This window comes from Chelonoidis abingdonii, chromosome 6, assembly GCF_003597395.2.
Source record: "Chelonoidis abingdonii isolate Lonesome George chromosome 6, CheloAbing_2.0, whole genome shotgun sequence".
NCBI lineage: Eukaryota > Metazoa > Chordata > Testudines > Testudinidae > Chelonoidis > Chelonoidis abingdonii.
In genome coordinates, this window is record NC_133774.1 from 50,591,483 (window position 1) to 50,608,265 (window position 16,783).

General features: G+C 42.7%; 1 protein-coding gene and 1 long non-coding RNA gene across 3 annotated transcripts in view; one reads left to right on the forward strand and one right to left on the reverse strand.

Annotated features, from left to right (window-relative positions):
• Positions 1-3,467: 3,467 nt before the first annotated feature.
• Positions 3,468-14,134, reverse strand: BTF3 (basic transcription factor 3). 2 transcript variants are annotated; one of them, XM_032771654.2, is made up of 6 exons: positions 14,028-14,134; positions 13,473-13,541; positions 9,820-9,933; positions 9,425-9,626; positions 4,656-4,712; positions 3,468-3,872 (listed from the first exon to the last, which is right to left on the reverse strand). In XM_032771654.2, the coding sequence occupies exons 2-6, from the start codon at positions 13,539-13,541 to the stop codon at positions 3,826-3,828; spliced, it is 489 nt and encodes a 162-aa protein (XP_032627545.1). In that variant the 5' UTR covers positions 14,028-14,134; the 3' UTR covers positions 3,468-3,825. The 2 variants fall into 2 exon arrangements, with proteins under 2 accessions (XP_032627545.1, XP_032627546.1); XM_032771655.2 differs by having other exon boundaries at positions 3,784-4,235.
• An 80-nt stretch (positions 14,135-14,214) lies between these two features.
• Positions 14,215-16,783, forward strand: part of LOC142046977 (uncharacterized) — a 7,628-nt gene continuing 5,059 nt past the window's right edge. Inside the window, exons 1-2 of the long non-coding RNA XR_012656093.1 lie at positions 14,215-14,284; positions 16,150-16,267. This is a non-coding gene — a long non-coding RNA (uncharacterized LOC142046977). The remainder of the gene's footprint in view (positions 14,285-16,149; positions 16,268-16,783) is intronic.

Here is a 16,783-nt window from a genome sequence, read left to right on the forward strand (position 1 = left end):
CACTCCAGTGAGGTAGAGCGCCACAGTGGAAGGTTATATCTGGTCCAGGGATAGAGAAAAAACTGCCAGGGTAGGAGTAAACATTTTGGGACTGCTCAAAAAAGAGAAGGCAGCAGATAGGAGCCATTAGTGGCTGACTGAAGGGAGACAGCAGCATCAACAGAAAGTCAGAGAGGACCAAGGAATAGCAGCAGAAGAGGTTGAGACAGAAGGGCAAGAGAGTGTCTGGACATGGATCAGTTACTTGGGTCCATAGGCAATTTTTAAATTACAGGGCTATAAATTTTTATCTCAAAGTCCAGTTCTCAAGGTTTGTCATCAAAGCCCCTTGACAGAATGATAGCACCCAAATTCAAATGTGCCTTGTACTTCCTGGGTGCCCTTGCTAAGTTTTAGTTAGATCTCAAATATAAAATACAAATCCACTTGTACTCTTTGATAAGCCAATTTCTTAAATGGCCATGTTTTGCAATCTCCACTCTTACGAAAAGGATCAACAGCTTAGACACTAAATAAATTATATCCCTAAAATGATCTAAAAATTTAAAATGATGAGAAGTGAATAGGAAAAGATGTTAGATTAAATAGTCAGTGCTATGGAAATACAGGAAACTATTCCAGCTGAAGCATGAATCTATAGGATTTTCTATACACAAACTGTATTTAGGCAAGTAAAAGTAGTTTTGTTTACCGAAGGTACAGAGTACCTAAAACCTCCACTGAAACATTTGTTTAGGTTTTTAAGAATTGATTTTTGGGGTATCTAATGCTAGGCACAAGCTTGAAAATTTTGGCACTCATATTCAAGTGATCTCCCCTAATACCATTAGCAGAGTCACTGAAGCTAAAACTCCCATTTAAACTACTGACAAGGCAATCTCTGTAAGAGCCTTCTCAACTTTGGAGCTTATGCCCCCTGTTCCACAATAGCCTAAAATGTTTTGATCCTTAAAATATGCTCCAAAGAGTTACTTTTGGAACAGCTATTTAGGGACATGCTGAGTGAGGTCTGTGCATCAGGTGGATTGAAAAGGTTCTTTCAAACAGCTGTGAAAGGGAAAGATTGTTTGGTAGTTTTGCTGACTTGCTGTTGTCCATCCGCAGGGCTCTGCAGCTGCTTTGGTTTTTATTATGAACTTTATTTTTTGATTGATAGCAGGACAGCTACAGCTTGGAATAGGTAGCAAGTTTAAAATAAACTAGATTAAAGCTCAAACTGTGACCCTAGAAACTGGTAAAGAATGCCCTTTTAGCACTGAACTACATACTAGAATCCAGGTGTTATAAGGTTTAATTTGACATTTACAGGGAAGCTAGGTCAGTTTTAATGATTTGCGTAGGGCTTTGTTTTAAACAGAAATGTGAACATGTTTGCAGTTCTGCATTGCCAAAGCTGTTCAGAATATAGGTATGAAGTTTTCTTTGCTGACTGTGACTATACCTAGTATTGTAATGGCTGCATTCAACATGGCACTGACTGGAGTGAAAGTACATGTTAATACAAAAAATCAGCTCATAACTTCCAGAAACTGGAAATACTTAGTGACAACCTCTAAATGTTTAGGGCAATCAATGTTAACTTCAAGAGGTAGAGACAACAGAACATGGAATCAGACGGAGCACATACAGAAAAAAATTAGAATCTGCCAGTCAATTATATTACCATGAACCACAACAAAAGTGTGCCCCCCTCTCACCTTCTTAGGATCTACTGTAATCATGGTTTGATATTTAGAGGACTATCCAAATATCTAAGTCAGACTATCTTAGGAAATGCAAGTATTTAAGTGCTGCATGCCCTGAACTCCAGTAGACTCCATTAAGAGTATTAGATCTGCCCAGTTAATTTACTAAATGGAAACTTTTACAAGGAAGTTTCTGCCTAGTTCTATAGGTGGGCAGAAATGCTGCTATTCTGAGATATTCAAGTAAAGTCTTGTGAAAAGGGTTCTCCATTTGGACCTCTTGGAAGTGTCTGCTAAGGGACAGTTCTTCACCAGCATCCTATATCAAATCTTGATTTTGTGCAACACATTCTATCAGCCACCTTTATGCCACTGCTCTTCTGATAAGTGCTTTGAGACATTACAGCAGTCCATTATTACTGAAATACCCCATATTTTATTATTGACAAACTAGATTAATTGAAGCATGGAAGTGTGACAGTACAGATATTCTAGTTTAATGCTATATAGTAAGTGTGCACTGTGAAACAGAATTCCTCCTCCATAAAGTAGGAAACTAAACTGCAACAATTACTGTTTGAATTCTTAGAGCAGACACACACACACCTTCTACCCTGACTAAACTTGTGGCTGTTAAGAAATAGTGGAGAAACTTGTTACAAGTTGCACAATAAAGTCATGGCATGACTTACATGGCTTGGCAAGTTACACGGAGCCTCATCCTTTCTTGGTTATGAGGAAATTGCTACCAGTTTTCAAAGTGTCCTTTGGGATCACTGCTGAAGTGTGGTTTTAGTCAAAGTTACTCTAAACATGACATTGTACATGTAGTTTATTTTAGAAGAAATAATTGCCCTGTAGAAATCCACAAAAGGAAAAAAACTCTTTTTAGCTGCCAGGACTACATTCTCAACCTCAAAGACACGAAAGTTCTCTCTCATGCATCACCAGAAACAGGCTCTCCAATCCAAAGTCTGGCTTTCAACTCCACTCCCTTCAGGTATTAGCCCAAGTCAGACTAACTAAGTAAATAACCCTTTTTATATGAGTACGATCATTTTAGTCTTAGCCCATTACAACAAATGCTGCTCAAAGAAACACAAACATATCATTAAAGCAAGCAGAGGTGACCAGACAGTTAACAGTTCTCTTTTGAGTTTGTAATTTTTATTTTTAAAAACACTTTTCAGAGAACAGCCATTAGCTCTATTGAATCTTTCCCTTTCCCAAACTCCATAGTACAGCCTAGCTTCCCTACAGTAATTATAGTGATTTAAGTGAAAATTGATATTGGGACAGTTTTAGTGAGAAAAATAATTTTGCTATAATCCACTGGATTAGGTTTCTCCATATATCTGTAATTTCTGAACACAAGATTTGACATTAATACCTAGTTTTCCCAAGTTATCTGCAACCCTTAGTTTTATTACAGACCAAAAATATGGATTTATCTGTCAATCTGAGCATCAAAGCAATACCAGAGTGTAGAATAAATTTTGATCAAACTCCGTTGGGTCAAAAGAAAAAAAGTTCCTGAAACCCAACAGGTATTGTACTGGGCTACAACTATCAGGGGGCTTCACTGCATAATCATGAGCATTTCAAACTTATGACAATCAATTCTAGAACTAACACTTTAAGCAGCATTGTTCTGTGACATGGCAATTGGGAGATGCTTTGCGGAGAAGCAAGATCTTCTAGGAATAGTACTAGTCAATATTTAGGCCAGATTATTTCCAATTAAAAATATTTGCTTTTCTAATAAAAGCCACACTAAACAAGTTTTCAATTTTACATCTTTTATTATATGCCAAAATTCACTAAAGCCAGGTTTTTGCTTGTATACAAGTTACTCAGAAAATTAACTGTATAGGCAAAGATTGTTAGCAATTTGATTTTATACTACTTTTTAGGTTTGTTCAGTTCAGCCAGGCTGCAAAGATTATTAATGTTGTGTACAAGCAATAACAGAAAAGAGCTGCAATGTTCAAGGAGTTTCCAAATATTACAGATTTTAGACCTCATCAGATCAGTAAACATAATACAAAAAAAATTACAAATAAAAGCAGTCACAATATAAAATAGCAGCTCATGTAGCTTTTTTTCAAGTTTTAATTTTATTCAGAAAGTGACATTTAGTTTAATTTGCCTCATTCTTTGAAGCTTCATCAAAATTTTCAACAAGATCTAGAAAGAAAGAAAAGTACACGTTGAAACCAAAGCATCAGTACCTTTTTCACCTTACCAAATACATCAAGTGAGTCTAAGATTTTAATCTTAAGTCAACTTTAAGTATTTTAATTATGAGATGTTCCAGCTTTAGCATTTACAATGATACAATTTCTACATAAAAATATAAATGCCACATAAAACACTGGTGTAGATAAACCACTAGTATCTTATGAATCCTGTCTTCAACAACCACCAACGCCAGATTGCACACTTAACTGTGCTATACCACACTTGTGTGGTGGGAAGTGGAGAGGGAAGAGAAGGGGAGGTTTCTTCTGTACCCTCATGATACGTATTAGGCCAATTCCTTGATTCACACTATTGATAGCATGTATTATTTTTAGTTTATCAACATTAAAAACTGCAGATGCTATTATTTCTACAAAATAGCTAAAAGAGTGGATTAAGCCAGAGGCCCATCTAGTCTCATACCCTGACAGCAGCCAGTATCAGACACTTCAGAGGAAGGTGCAAAAAAATTTCATAGTTGTCCACCATGGAATAACTTGCCCATAGGGAAGTTGAACTATTAGTGGCTGACTAATCCCCTAACCATTTCTCCACCATGCCCCCCACCCCAAGTCCATTTCATGTGTGTGATGTTCTCAGTGTCAAACACCTAATCTTTTTCTTTTTAATCCTACTAAATTCTTAGCTTCTATTCTATGCCTCAATTCTACATTATGTATGTACTTTGCGGGACAGTTTCATCAGTTTCTATTTTATGTTTGTTCTTACCTGGGACTTCATCATCATCCTCCTCTCCAGTAGCAAGTGGTGCTTTTCCATCCACAGCTGTAACCACAAATAATGTAATGTCCATTTTAAATGCCAAGCTTATTTGTAAAAATCTCAATTTACAAAAAAATTTTTGGAATAAAGCCAAAACTGAAGTTTGACGTAAACTTGAAATACATTTTCAGCAGGGGAAGTGTCTGTGATGCAAGTTTATTACACAATTGTGAAATAAGACCCAGCTAGGAGTATATATATATTTTTTTTTGGCTATTTCATTATGTCTCAGAAGACACCCAGCACATCAGTAAAAACAGTTGTAGCATGTGTTCTGTTTCCTTGGTCAACTTATTACAGCAACGTACACTGATTTCAATCAACACTGCAAATTACGTGCCTTGCATGAGTAATCATTTTCATCTGCAAATGAAAAAGCTGGGATTTTACTCAGATTAAAACAGCATCTTGATCTATTGATAATTCATTTGTTCTCTGTCTATCCCAGACACTAAACCAGGGGTCGGAAACCTACAGCACACGTGTCAAAGGTGGCACGTGAGCCGATTTTTGATGGCACGCAGTGACAGGATGACTGGCTCAGCCAACCACCGCTCTGGGGTTCCGGATGCTGCCCCATTGCCAGCTGGGGTCCTGGCCGCCAGCTCCACTTAGCACCCACTGCTGGCCTGGGGACCCCCAGGGAACCCCAGGCTGGCAGCAGGCTGAGCAGGCCAGCAGCTGAGACCCTGGCTGGCAGGAGTCAGCAGCCAGAACCCCAGAGTGACGGCGGGCTGAGCCACTCAGCCTGCTTCCGGCCTGGGGTTCCATTCACTCAGCCGGCGGTGGGTTGAGTGGCTCAGTCCACTGCCAGTCTGGGGGTGCTGGCAGCACTCAGCGGGGTGCTGGTCTGGGGTTCCAGCTGCCAGTCCCGCTCAGCCTCCTGCTGGCCTGGGTGAGCAGAACCACAGGCTGCTAGATGGCTGAGTGGGGCCAGCGTCCAGGATCCTGGCAGGAGCTGGCGGACAGAACCCCAGACCAGACCAGCTCTTGCCAGCCAGGATCCCAGACGCCAGCCCCACTCAGCCCTCTACCAGCCTGAGGTTCTGCTCACCCAGGCCAGCAGGAGGCTGAGCAGAGCCGACGGCTGGGACCCCGACTGGCAAGGGGCCGGCAGCAGGCTGAGTGCTGCCGGCACCCTAGACTGACAAGCGGACTGAATCACTCAGCCCCCCGCCGGCTCCTCTCAGTCTGCCACCGGCCCGCTCAGCCCGCTGCCAGCTGAGTGAATGGAACCCCAGATCAGCAGCGGGCTGAGCGGAGCTGCTGGCTGAAACCCCAAACAAGGATCACACTAAACTGATAAGATCTGCATTTTATTTTAAATGAAGCTTCTTAAATATTTTTAAAACCTTGTTTACTTTAAACACAACAACAGTTTATTTATAAAATATAGACATAGAGAGACCTTCTACAAATGTTAAAATGTATTACTGGCACGTGAAACCTTAAATTACAGTGAACTTGGCACACCACTTCTGAAAGGTTGCTGATCCCTGCTCTAAACAATAAGCTACAGCATGCTTAATTGTGCTTATCCTGGAGATTATAAAAGAAGTGAGTGTGTTTACCAGAAATTTGAGTTGGGAAGACTGAACACCTTCATCACCCCACCAATCAACCCACCCTTCCCATTAAAAGTCTGGGAAGAGTGTGATGATGACTTTGCAGCAGATCTCTGAAATCACTAAATCCGGGCTCTGGGGACCAAAAGGGTAGGTAGGAAGTAAATTCAAGCCCCCGCCTCCCAACCAAGAGCATCCTGCACCACATTTAAACCGGAAAGGAGGTTGTTCACTCAAGTACCCACCCCAAGATGAGAGAGGAAAACCCCCATTTTGGGTTTGATAGGTCAAAAAAATCAATCTTAAATCAGTATTAAAAGCAGGCTACTAAGGAGTCAAACTTTGTAGCTTACATCGGCTGAGCTTATTCACACATAGAAGGGCTCCTTACATCCATCCATTCCCAATCACAAGCTCCCTCTACACTCCCCCACCCCATTATTTTTCAGGCAGTCCCTGCAACTCACCCTAATCTCCCCCCTGCTTGGGTCTCCGTGCCCCCTATTACCCACCCCCGCCTCCGGAGTCCCACATTCTGGCAGCTCTATGTGCCCCTTGTTCACTCTCCCCATTCTCCCCCTCTGGCAGGGGTGCTGTGTATCCCCCATTCCGCTACCCCATTCTTGGATCCCCCATTCTTCTTCCCATTGCAGGGACTCTGTGCACACTTCTATTTCTCCCTTCCCCACCTCCACTTATTCCAGCATCCCCAATTCTGCCCCCTTCCCCTCCACATACCAAGTCCCCCATTCTTTGCCCCATGACTGAGGTTGTGTGTATGCCTCCATTCCCCTTTTGCCCCCCACCATTCTTCTGTCTGGGACAGAAGTCATTCAGAATGTCAGCATGTTAAACTCTATTGGGAGGATAACAGGAGATGAGATACACTTTAGCTGGAAAGCGTTGAAGGATTCCGCCAACCAGTCTGCTCTATAGCCAACTGCAGAGGTACTCAAGGTTGTGGTAAAGGCTTCCTGTGTCCCCCATTTTCCCCCAAATCAATAAGGTTCTGGCCAGTGATGTCTAGCACATTCCCTGAAATTACTGATCAGATGCAGAACTCAAAAGCTAGCATTCTACAGAGAGACTCCATCAAGTGTAAGGCCTCCACAAGCTTAGCCAATAAACTGGAGGAAATCAGCTATTTCAGTCAGTTATAAATTGAGCAGTTTTAATAAAACAGCATGGGCAAGTCACCTTTCAACAATTACAGATTCCCAAATCCAATAAGCAATATTGCATGGTGGATTTAAGCAACTGTTTTATCAATTCAAAGTTGAAGAGTGTTTTACTGACTCAAAGTAACATTTTAAACTTTTTAATATTAGACCTTCAAAGTTTTGGTGTATCCAAGATTAGCACTTGGTCATATAAAAGAGTCATGGTCCATTATGGTGTCACGGGGTCCTTTTATTTTTGAGGATTTAGGAGTTCCAAGGAATCTTGCTACTGCGTCCTGAGGAAACCTAAAAGGATGATGGGAGGAAGGGAGGGATCTGAACTCCTGGTGAGACAGGAACAGGCTGCCCAGCTGCTGAAAATGTTCTTGTTCTGCAGATTCCTCTGGGCCACAGGAAAGCATGAAGAACCCTCTAGTCTATCAGAGGGGATCAAGCAACCTCCTCATCCACATCTGAATTAACAGCAGAAAACAGGAGACCCACCACCCTCCCCCATCCATACACTAGACAATTATGCCTTCCCTACCCAGAAAAGGGCCGTGCTGGAGGAGACTCAGTATGTCTACAATGCAGTTAGACACTCGTGTCTAGCCCATGCCAGCCGACTCAGGTTCACAGGGCTTGGGCTAAGGGGCTGTTTAACTGCAGTGTAGACATTCAGTCTCAGGCTTCAGCCTGAGCTCTAGGACCTTCCCACCTTGCAGGGTCCCAGAGTCTGGGTTCCAGACAGAGCACCTACACTGCAATTAAATAGCCCCTTAATCTAAAGTCAGTTGGCATGGGCCAGACACAGGTTTTTAATTGCAGTGTACACAACACCTAAGCCATTCACTACCTGACCGCAGATATAAAAGCAGCAGGCGGAGCCAGAAGACTGTCCAAGCAACATTTCTCCACCCCCCAAAAAACAAATGCCTTAGATTCTGAGGGGGGTGCATTGGAACAGGGAAAGCTGCAGCTAGGCTCACTATTGCTGGAAACTGGCTATCATCCCAACTGCTCGCAAAGGCCTCATACTCTGAAGGAGAGGGGATAATTATGCTTGTGCAGACAGTTTGTGATTCCTCTCCCAGGTATTTCAAAAGTTTAACCTGGAAGAGAAGAGCAAGACCAGGAAGCCTCCATCCACAGGCAGTCAGAGAGATGCCCAGTGACAGTTAAACTAGACACATTCCACCAATTCCCTCTCCTCCAAACCCTGCTCTGTAGCAGCAGCACCTTTCTGGGCTGAGGGGACCCACCATCATTTCTACTTACCTCCTCTTTACAATTCAGGCATTTGGCCTTGATGGTACCTCTCTCAGCCCCTACCTGTGTTAATCCAATACTGCATGGTGATGATTGCTTCTGCTGCTAGTGCGAGCTGTCTTGCTCCCCTCTTCTCATTTATCTAGGAATCTGGAGGTGGAAGCCTTGATTCTCTCTCCCCCATACCAACTCTAGGAACTCCGTGATACTGTTTCATTGCCTCCTGGCTACTGAAATGTTTTGCCAGGCAGACCTACCTTTGCTAAACCAGATGGGGAGCATGACAGCAGAGCTCCTTAGTGCCTCTAAATCCCCTCCTGAAATTCTGTGCAAGTGAACACAGCTAGTTTAAGAGGAAAAACAGCCCAGGCTACTTTTTTAAAAAATAAATGTAAATTAATAAAACTTTCCAGATAAAAATGTGCTAACCTATTTTACAGATGAGCATGCTCAAATTAAGCAAGCTGACCCAGAGGAGTAAAAACAATTACTTCGCTTCCAAATTCCAAGGAATTGGAAAACTACATGCAAGTTAAGGGATGTGCACCAGTTTCTTTTATTTTACTATATCATGTTGGAAACTGATGTGTGAACAGGATCTGAGAATTAAATTTATCTTTTGATTATATTTATTAACTTATGGGTGGAACACTGAATTTTTACTCCTGAAGTTCACTGCTGTATAAAACTGCTGAAAAAGTATGTTGAGGTTACTACTTACGTTGCTTGGGTAGAGCCTCTGCCAATCTCCTCAAGCTAGTCAGACTGTCAGCTCCAAGCTGGTTTAAGATGCTGGGAAGCATTTCCGTCAGCTGCTTTGTCTCAGCATGGCCTGTGATAGTGAAAGTGTTAGCAGCCAGAGATGCCTGAACTTTAGGGTTATTGAAGTGGATGACTGTTCCCTGGTTGGTAAACATGTTTACCTGCAAGAAAAAGTAAAACCATATAAAGACAGTCAAATTGTGGACTACAATTTAATGTCAATAGAAAACTTGAACTACTTAGCATTGTTCAAGATCAAGGCTTACTTGCAACATTTCTAACAGTTCAAGAGTGTACTCAGAACTCTAACAAACTTCACAAAACTAATTAAAATTAATTAAATAAAGCAGTTACCTCTTCAATACCAGAGATGTTGTTGACTCCGAGTTTCTTTAAGGAGAACTGAAGTTTCTTGTCATCTGCTGTAGCTGTTCTGTGGACAACCTTCTTCTTTCTGCGAGCAGTTCCCTTTGTGGAAAGAACATATATGTTTCACCTTTATACTACAGCAGTTCTCAAATTAAAGTACTCTTATTTCACACATCACTCACAGGGGATGATGATAGTATAAATGTCAAGAAGGAAGAACTGGTAAATATGACATCGATGTCAACATCATGGGCTAAAGATTTCAAACAAACATCCCATCGTAGCACACTTTAAAGATTTGCCATGTATACTTTATGGAAAGTCTATCAAATCCTCTTTCCAAGAGAGACATTTCTAGAAGAGAGAATAGGAACCTTTCTAGGTTTCTTAAATTATATCCAAATTGATATTTTATAAACTTAAAATTAAAGGAAACAAGTTCAAGAATGATTTCTGATAACTTGAGGAAATCAATGACTATTCAAAAAAGAAATGAAAAAAACTATACAGAATCCCAAGAATACGACGACATGCTACAGCAGTAAATAGGAATGTGTCACTCAAACACAGAAACTTTGCCCTGAGCAGATGATACCTATGTCTGACAGATTGGGATCGGTCTTTTCTGATTTGGCAACTCATATTTTGCACATCAATAAAGGTACTATTGAACTGAATTTTAGGTCACACCCATTTACAAAGCAGATGAGATGAGATCTCCCTTTGCTGAGGGCCAACTCCCCCCAACCAAAGAGCCCTAGATTTGTGATTTGGTGCAGTTATTTGGCAGGGAAGACTGCTCTTCTCCATGTCAAAGATCAGCATTGCCACTTAATGTTTCTATTACGGTCACAAGATTTTGGCATCCCTTGAACTAAAGAGCGCAAAACTGATGGCTCTATTAACCTCATTCCTTTTCCTCCCCGAGTCTGCTGTCCCAAACCTTCCTGGTTCTGCTTCAGGCCAGCCAGGTCCTAGCAATAAGTAACAGTTGCACATCCATTTAGACATAATTCTCTCAGAGAGTACCGATCAGTGAATTGGTGTAAAGAAAAATGTGGGTGGACATTATGGGTTTTAATCCAGTCAAAGCAAAAAGCCCAGCCCCTTTTAAAGTTGCGTGTGGAGAAAGGCCCCCCAGGATGGGTAGACTAGTATAGGAAGACCAATAGTAGCTCCAGTTAAAGTGAAATTCTACCACCAAATTGGAAAGGAATCTCAGCCTGAAACTCTCTGCCTGCCGAGAGTCTGAACCCAGCTCACTCAGCAATTTGAAAGTCACTACAACCAGAACAGTGACCTTTCATGTAAGAAAAGCTCCTTTTGGATCACTCATCAGCCTGTCAGGACTACATTAATATTTCAGAACAAAGGGCTTTTTAATAGGTTTAGAAAATCATGCCTTGCAGGAATCTGACAAAAAAAGGGGTTTTTTTTGGCAGGTGTCTGCAGAGACACCTGCCAATTCACAATACATTAAAATAGGTGCCAAATGCATTTGGACTGATTTAAGTCTTTATGCTAGAGTTGTCTGCTAGCTGAATCTCATAGTTAATTTCCATTAAGAGGATAGCAGCTGAAGCCCATAAAAATTACAGGTCTCTGACACATAATCCACCTTGATCCTGCTGAGACATGCACAATTCCTTGGGTTCCACCTATGTATTAAAGATGAGTGGCTGCTGCAGACTATGTTTGGAATACTGCGAAATATATCTGGCCAAGCCTGCTCTAAAATTAAAAAAAATTTGAAGTATCCTTGCTAAATGGCAACAACTATATCTTAGGCAAAAACGGCAAGTAATAGTATCGTCAAGTGGCATAATAATCCTGAAACTCCACCCAAATGAACTGAAAGAAATTTTGCTAAAGCTAGATATGGAGCTGACAAAGAAGTCTTATAAAACAGCCTTGAAAATTTTCTAGACTAGGCACATTCTATTCTTTGGATGATTAGCAAACTTAAGTTTTCCCCATGAGTAAAATAGTACTTATACCAAGTGAGTGGAGGAGCAGGATATTGCAATGCTGCAATAAAGTACTTCTGACAGTATGAGACACCATCAAATCCAGTCTATTTTTAAAATAGCATATTCAGGTACTATCTCTGCCCCAATTCTCCCAGGCCAACTTGAAACTGAACTATAGCATCTCTAGCATATTAAACTCCACTGTTTTCAGTTACAGTCACAAAGCAGCTAGTGTGCCTACAAACGCACCCGGTTTTGACGCTTATCTACATTACAATGCACAAGTTGTAATCTGGAGCAAACTAGGTGTGCACATGTACGTGACTAGAATAAAAATGTCTATAGCCAGCACTGCCATATCAGGTTTATCTAGACTAGGTATGTAACCAGACAAGCCTCACTAACAAGACACTTCAATTTGTCACTGAAAGCATTTGTGTGCGCTTTATAAACCAGATTTATGTAATGACTACACTACCTAAATGCTTTCATGCAGAAAAATCCTGTTTAGTTCACTATAATCTGTATTTATAGAGATCGCAATCTGCATTTGTTATTTCTTGGTTCTGCAGCAATTTTATAACCCCCTTCCTTCAAAACAAAGGCAAGACAAAGTTTGCCTTTAAAGAAAGCTACAGATCTATTCCCTCAAGGGTGGGTATAGCAGACAGCCATCAATAGGTTCCCTCCATCACTTCTAATTTTCACACTATGTGTGTGCAACAACTCCACATCTCAGCAAAGACAATATGCAGTAGTGTTTTCCTGAAAAATTCCCTTAACATTACTGAAATGATTTAAAATAAGCCTAGCTTAAGTAGTTAACAGCTGTAGATGTAAAATTACATAAAAGGCCTATTTCAAAGGCTAATTGAAAGGTTTTCATCCAGCCAACACAATAACTGAGAAAATGTTTCCCCTGCAAGAATTGATGCCATAACTAACATCTAAAGAAGGCACTAGTTCTGGTACTAGTGATATCAGTTCTTGCAGGAAGACACAGAACCTTTAATCCCTCTTTACAAACAAAGGACTGACTGGTTTTAAAATGTTTTAAATGACAAATAATTTTGTGTCTACAGATTTGTTAATGATTTGGATCTTGTTTTAAAGACATGGAACTGATACTTCAGGAAGTAGTTTACCTATTCAACACAATGATACCGGATAAATGCAGAAAAACCTAGTCAGTCTGAAAACTAGAACATACATATGGGCAATTAATCTTGTTGGGTAAGAAATATGGTATCCAGTTTCATAAATATAATTCCGGTTTCTTTTTATGAAAACCCTTATGCTTAAACTGAATGTATATTTTGCTTTTGAAAATCCAAATGTTTCCCAATCTAAGTTATGAATCACACATTTAATGAGAGACTTGATCAGCCTTACTTTTGCCAGATTTCACTGGAAAATCAATTGGAAGAATTTCCATTCTATTTTTACTACTGACCTAGAAGACTATAAATACACAGGTAATATGTAGTCATAAGGAAAGTATGTTGGATTTGATAGGCAAGAGACTGTGGGAAAACATATTACTAATAGAAACTGTACATTGGTTAGATCATATTCATACCTCGCCAAGATAAAACAGTAAGTTTAGATAGATTTAAAGTTTCATGTACGCTACTTTGTGCCTATCTGCATGGCGGAGCTGTACCTTACCTTTCCCCCAATGCGCACTTGAGCCTGGAGTTTGGCTAGTTTTTCTTGATTCATGATTGTTTCTTTCATCTGAATAGGAAAGACAGTAACGACACTACGGACACGGCTCTGCTCGCTGGGGAGATCAGCCCCGCGGCAGGCAGCGCCTACAACGCAGCGGAGGCCCCGGCTATCTCCGGAACGAGGGGAAAGCCTCCCTTGCCCCCCACCCCACGCTCCGTACCGGGACGGCCAGCCACGGAGCAAGGCCACTCTGCGGACACCAGCCATATCCCGGGGACAGGATGGGGAAGCAGGAGGCGAAACCAGGGAGCGGAGGCAGAGGCTCGAGGCCTCTCGCTGGCGGGAGGACAATTTACTCAGCCCCGAGTAACTCCCATAGCCGCATCCCGGCCCTTTCCCAGCAGCAGGGCCGCGCCCCCGCCGCGGCTTATCGCTCCCCGACTGCTGGGCCCCGCGCGGCCTAACCCTCTGGTGTCTCTCCCGACTCACAGGCCCGAGCGCTGCGCTAGGGAACCTCCCCGCTCCCCGGGCCAGCCCCGGGCCCCTTTGTACCTTCCCGGGAGGAAGCGGCTCTGTCCTGGCAGAGGACAGGGCGGGGAGCGCGGAGCCGAGCGCACACACGCGGAGGGGCGCAAGATGGTGACCGGAAGGAAGGAAGGCGCTGCGGGCGGGCGACGCGACGCGACGCGCCGACGACACCCAATGTCCGGCGCGCGCGCGCTCCTCCTACGTGAGCCTTGGAACTCGGCGCGCGCTCCCTGCGTGACGGCGCTGGGGTGAGCCCAGCCAGCTCGGGGACCGTCACACAGGTGGGGCGGATGGGAGCCTGGGGCCCGAGAGCAGCTGGGATTGGGGCCTAGAGAGCGCCCCCCTCACAGCCCCAGAGATGGCGGGGGCTGCTGGACCGAGCGTCCTGGGAAACCCTTTCTCAGCTGGGCACCTTTGTCAGGCGCCTGCCTGCAGCAACCGCGGCACGAAACCAGGTCGCCGCCTTTGGTCTGTGTTTTGCCTTCCTAGCTGCTGCAATCGGGATCGCTGGGGAATTGCAGCTCTGTCTTTGGGCACGCGCGTGGGCTTTCTTGTGCATTTCCCTAAACCCTGCTCTTCTTTCTGCTAGAATACAGCTAAACTCTGGCCATTCCCTCCTATCTACGTTGCTAAAACCTTGTTGTTTTCATCGCTTCTTCTCTGTATTGCAGTAACCTCTGTTCTTCTGGCCTCTGTGCCTGTTATTTTCTAATCTCTTTCATTTTATCCCCAGATACCACTGCTAAAACCATTCTCCTCCTCTAAGCTTCCTTCTATCAAATCATCCTTCCTTCACTCTCTTGATTGCCTGCCTGTATTTCACGATATATAATTCAGGCTCCTTGGATTTTCTTTTAAGGCCCTATATAATCTCAATCCTGCCTGCATCTCTGTTTTTATCTTCTGGTACTCTTTCCCTTTCCATCTTAGTCCTCTCACCTCAAGATTCCCTTTGGCTTCATACCTTTTTTCATGTTATACCCTACACTTAGAACAGTTTCCCACTTCTTGTCTAACAAACCCTCTGTGGTCATCTTCAAGAGTCTCCTCTACGTTAATGTTTTTATCAATGATTCTTCACACCCTCTTTACCTGGGCTGTTGCCCTGCATTTTGGTATTGTCTGAACTGGATCCTGGTACTGCAAAGGATTAAACACATAACTCCACACTGAGAATACTTATGTGTGGAATGGGACACCCAAATACCCAGAAAATCTGTTTCAATACGGAAAAAACAAACATTGATCACACACTTTTAGTTGTCACCTACCACCCCGTACTAGAACCCATACAGGTATCACCAAACAAATACAACCTGTGCCTAATGGGGACCACGTCATGAAAGAAAATTTTCCCAAACCTTCAAACAACCCAGCAGCCTTGCTAAACTCATCATCAGAAGCAAGCTCCCTACAGACTGAGACACAGACTGGGACATACCAACTCAAATCAACACCAGATGCTGCCAGAACAACATATGTAAAACCTGAAGACGTATCTCCACTGCTACGATGATCACTACTTCAAAATACCACCTTTTAAGATTCATGGGTCCTACATATGCCTATTACAACATGTGGTGTAGCTCACCCAGTGCATCAAATGCCCTAGCCACGACTATATGGGTGAAACCAGACAAGCACTATGCTCTTGAATGAATTCACACAGAGAAATTATAAAAGACAAAAACATCTTGTCACCTGTGGGTAACACTTTTCACAAATTGATCACTGTATATCTGGCCTCTCAGTCCTCATCCTCAAAGGAAACCTGCAGAACGTCTTTGAAAGGTGAGCCTGGAAACTTAAATTCGTAACTCTGCTGGATGCTAAACACCATGGACTTAGCAGAGAGACTGGTTTTATGGCTCATTACAACAACTTGTAATACACCTTGCTGCCTACTAATCCTTCATAGTCCTATGACTTCAAAGGTATTAATTGGCCACTTCATTCTAAGCGGTCACCCACGAAAGCTCATGCTCCAAAACGTCTGTTAATCTATAAGGTGCCACAGGATTCTCTGCTGCTTTTACAGATTCAGACTAACACGGCTACCCCTCTGATACTACAACATGTATGAACTTATGGTTAACAATCTGTCCTACCTTGTATTTAGCTTGCACACTCTTGTTTCCTTCTCTAGATCTGAAGAAGAGCTCAGTGAATCATCTCAAAAGCTTATTCCTTCCTCCAAAAGAAGTTGGTTCAATAAAAGATATGACCTCATCCACCTTGTCTCTCTCATATGCATAGTTATTCAAGTGTGTAAATGTTTTCAGGATCAGGGCCTTAAGTTGTAAATTCTTCATGGCAGGGACCATTTCTTCGTCTAAGGCCCGATTCTGCACAGACTTAGACCAGGTCTACATTATAAATTTACATCAGTATAAAATCCATACCCCTGAGCAATGCAGTTATACCAGCCTAACCCCAGTGCTGACAGTGCTGTGTCCACAAGAGGGCTTCTTCCATCAACATAGCTACCACCTCTCATGGAAGTGGATTAACTAAGGGTACGTCTACACTACAGGATTATTCCGATTTTACATAAACCTGTTCTGTAAAACAGATTGTATAAAGTCAAGTGCATGCGGCCGCACTAAGCACATTAGTTCGGCGGTGTGCGTCCATGGTCTGAGGCTAGCGTCGATTTCTGGAGCGTTGCACTGTGAGTAGCTATCCCATAGCTATCCCGTAGCTATCCCATAGTTCCCGCAGTCTCCTTCGCCCCTTGGAATTCTGGGTTGAGAGCCCAGTGCCTGATGGGGCAAAATTCA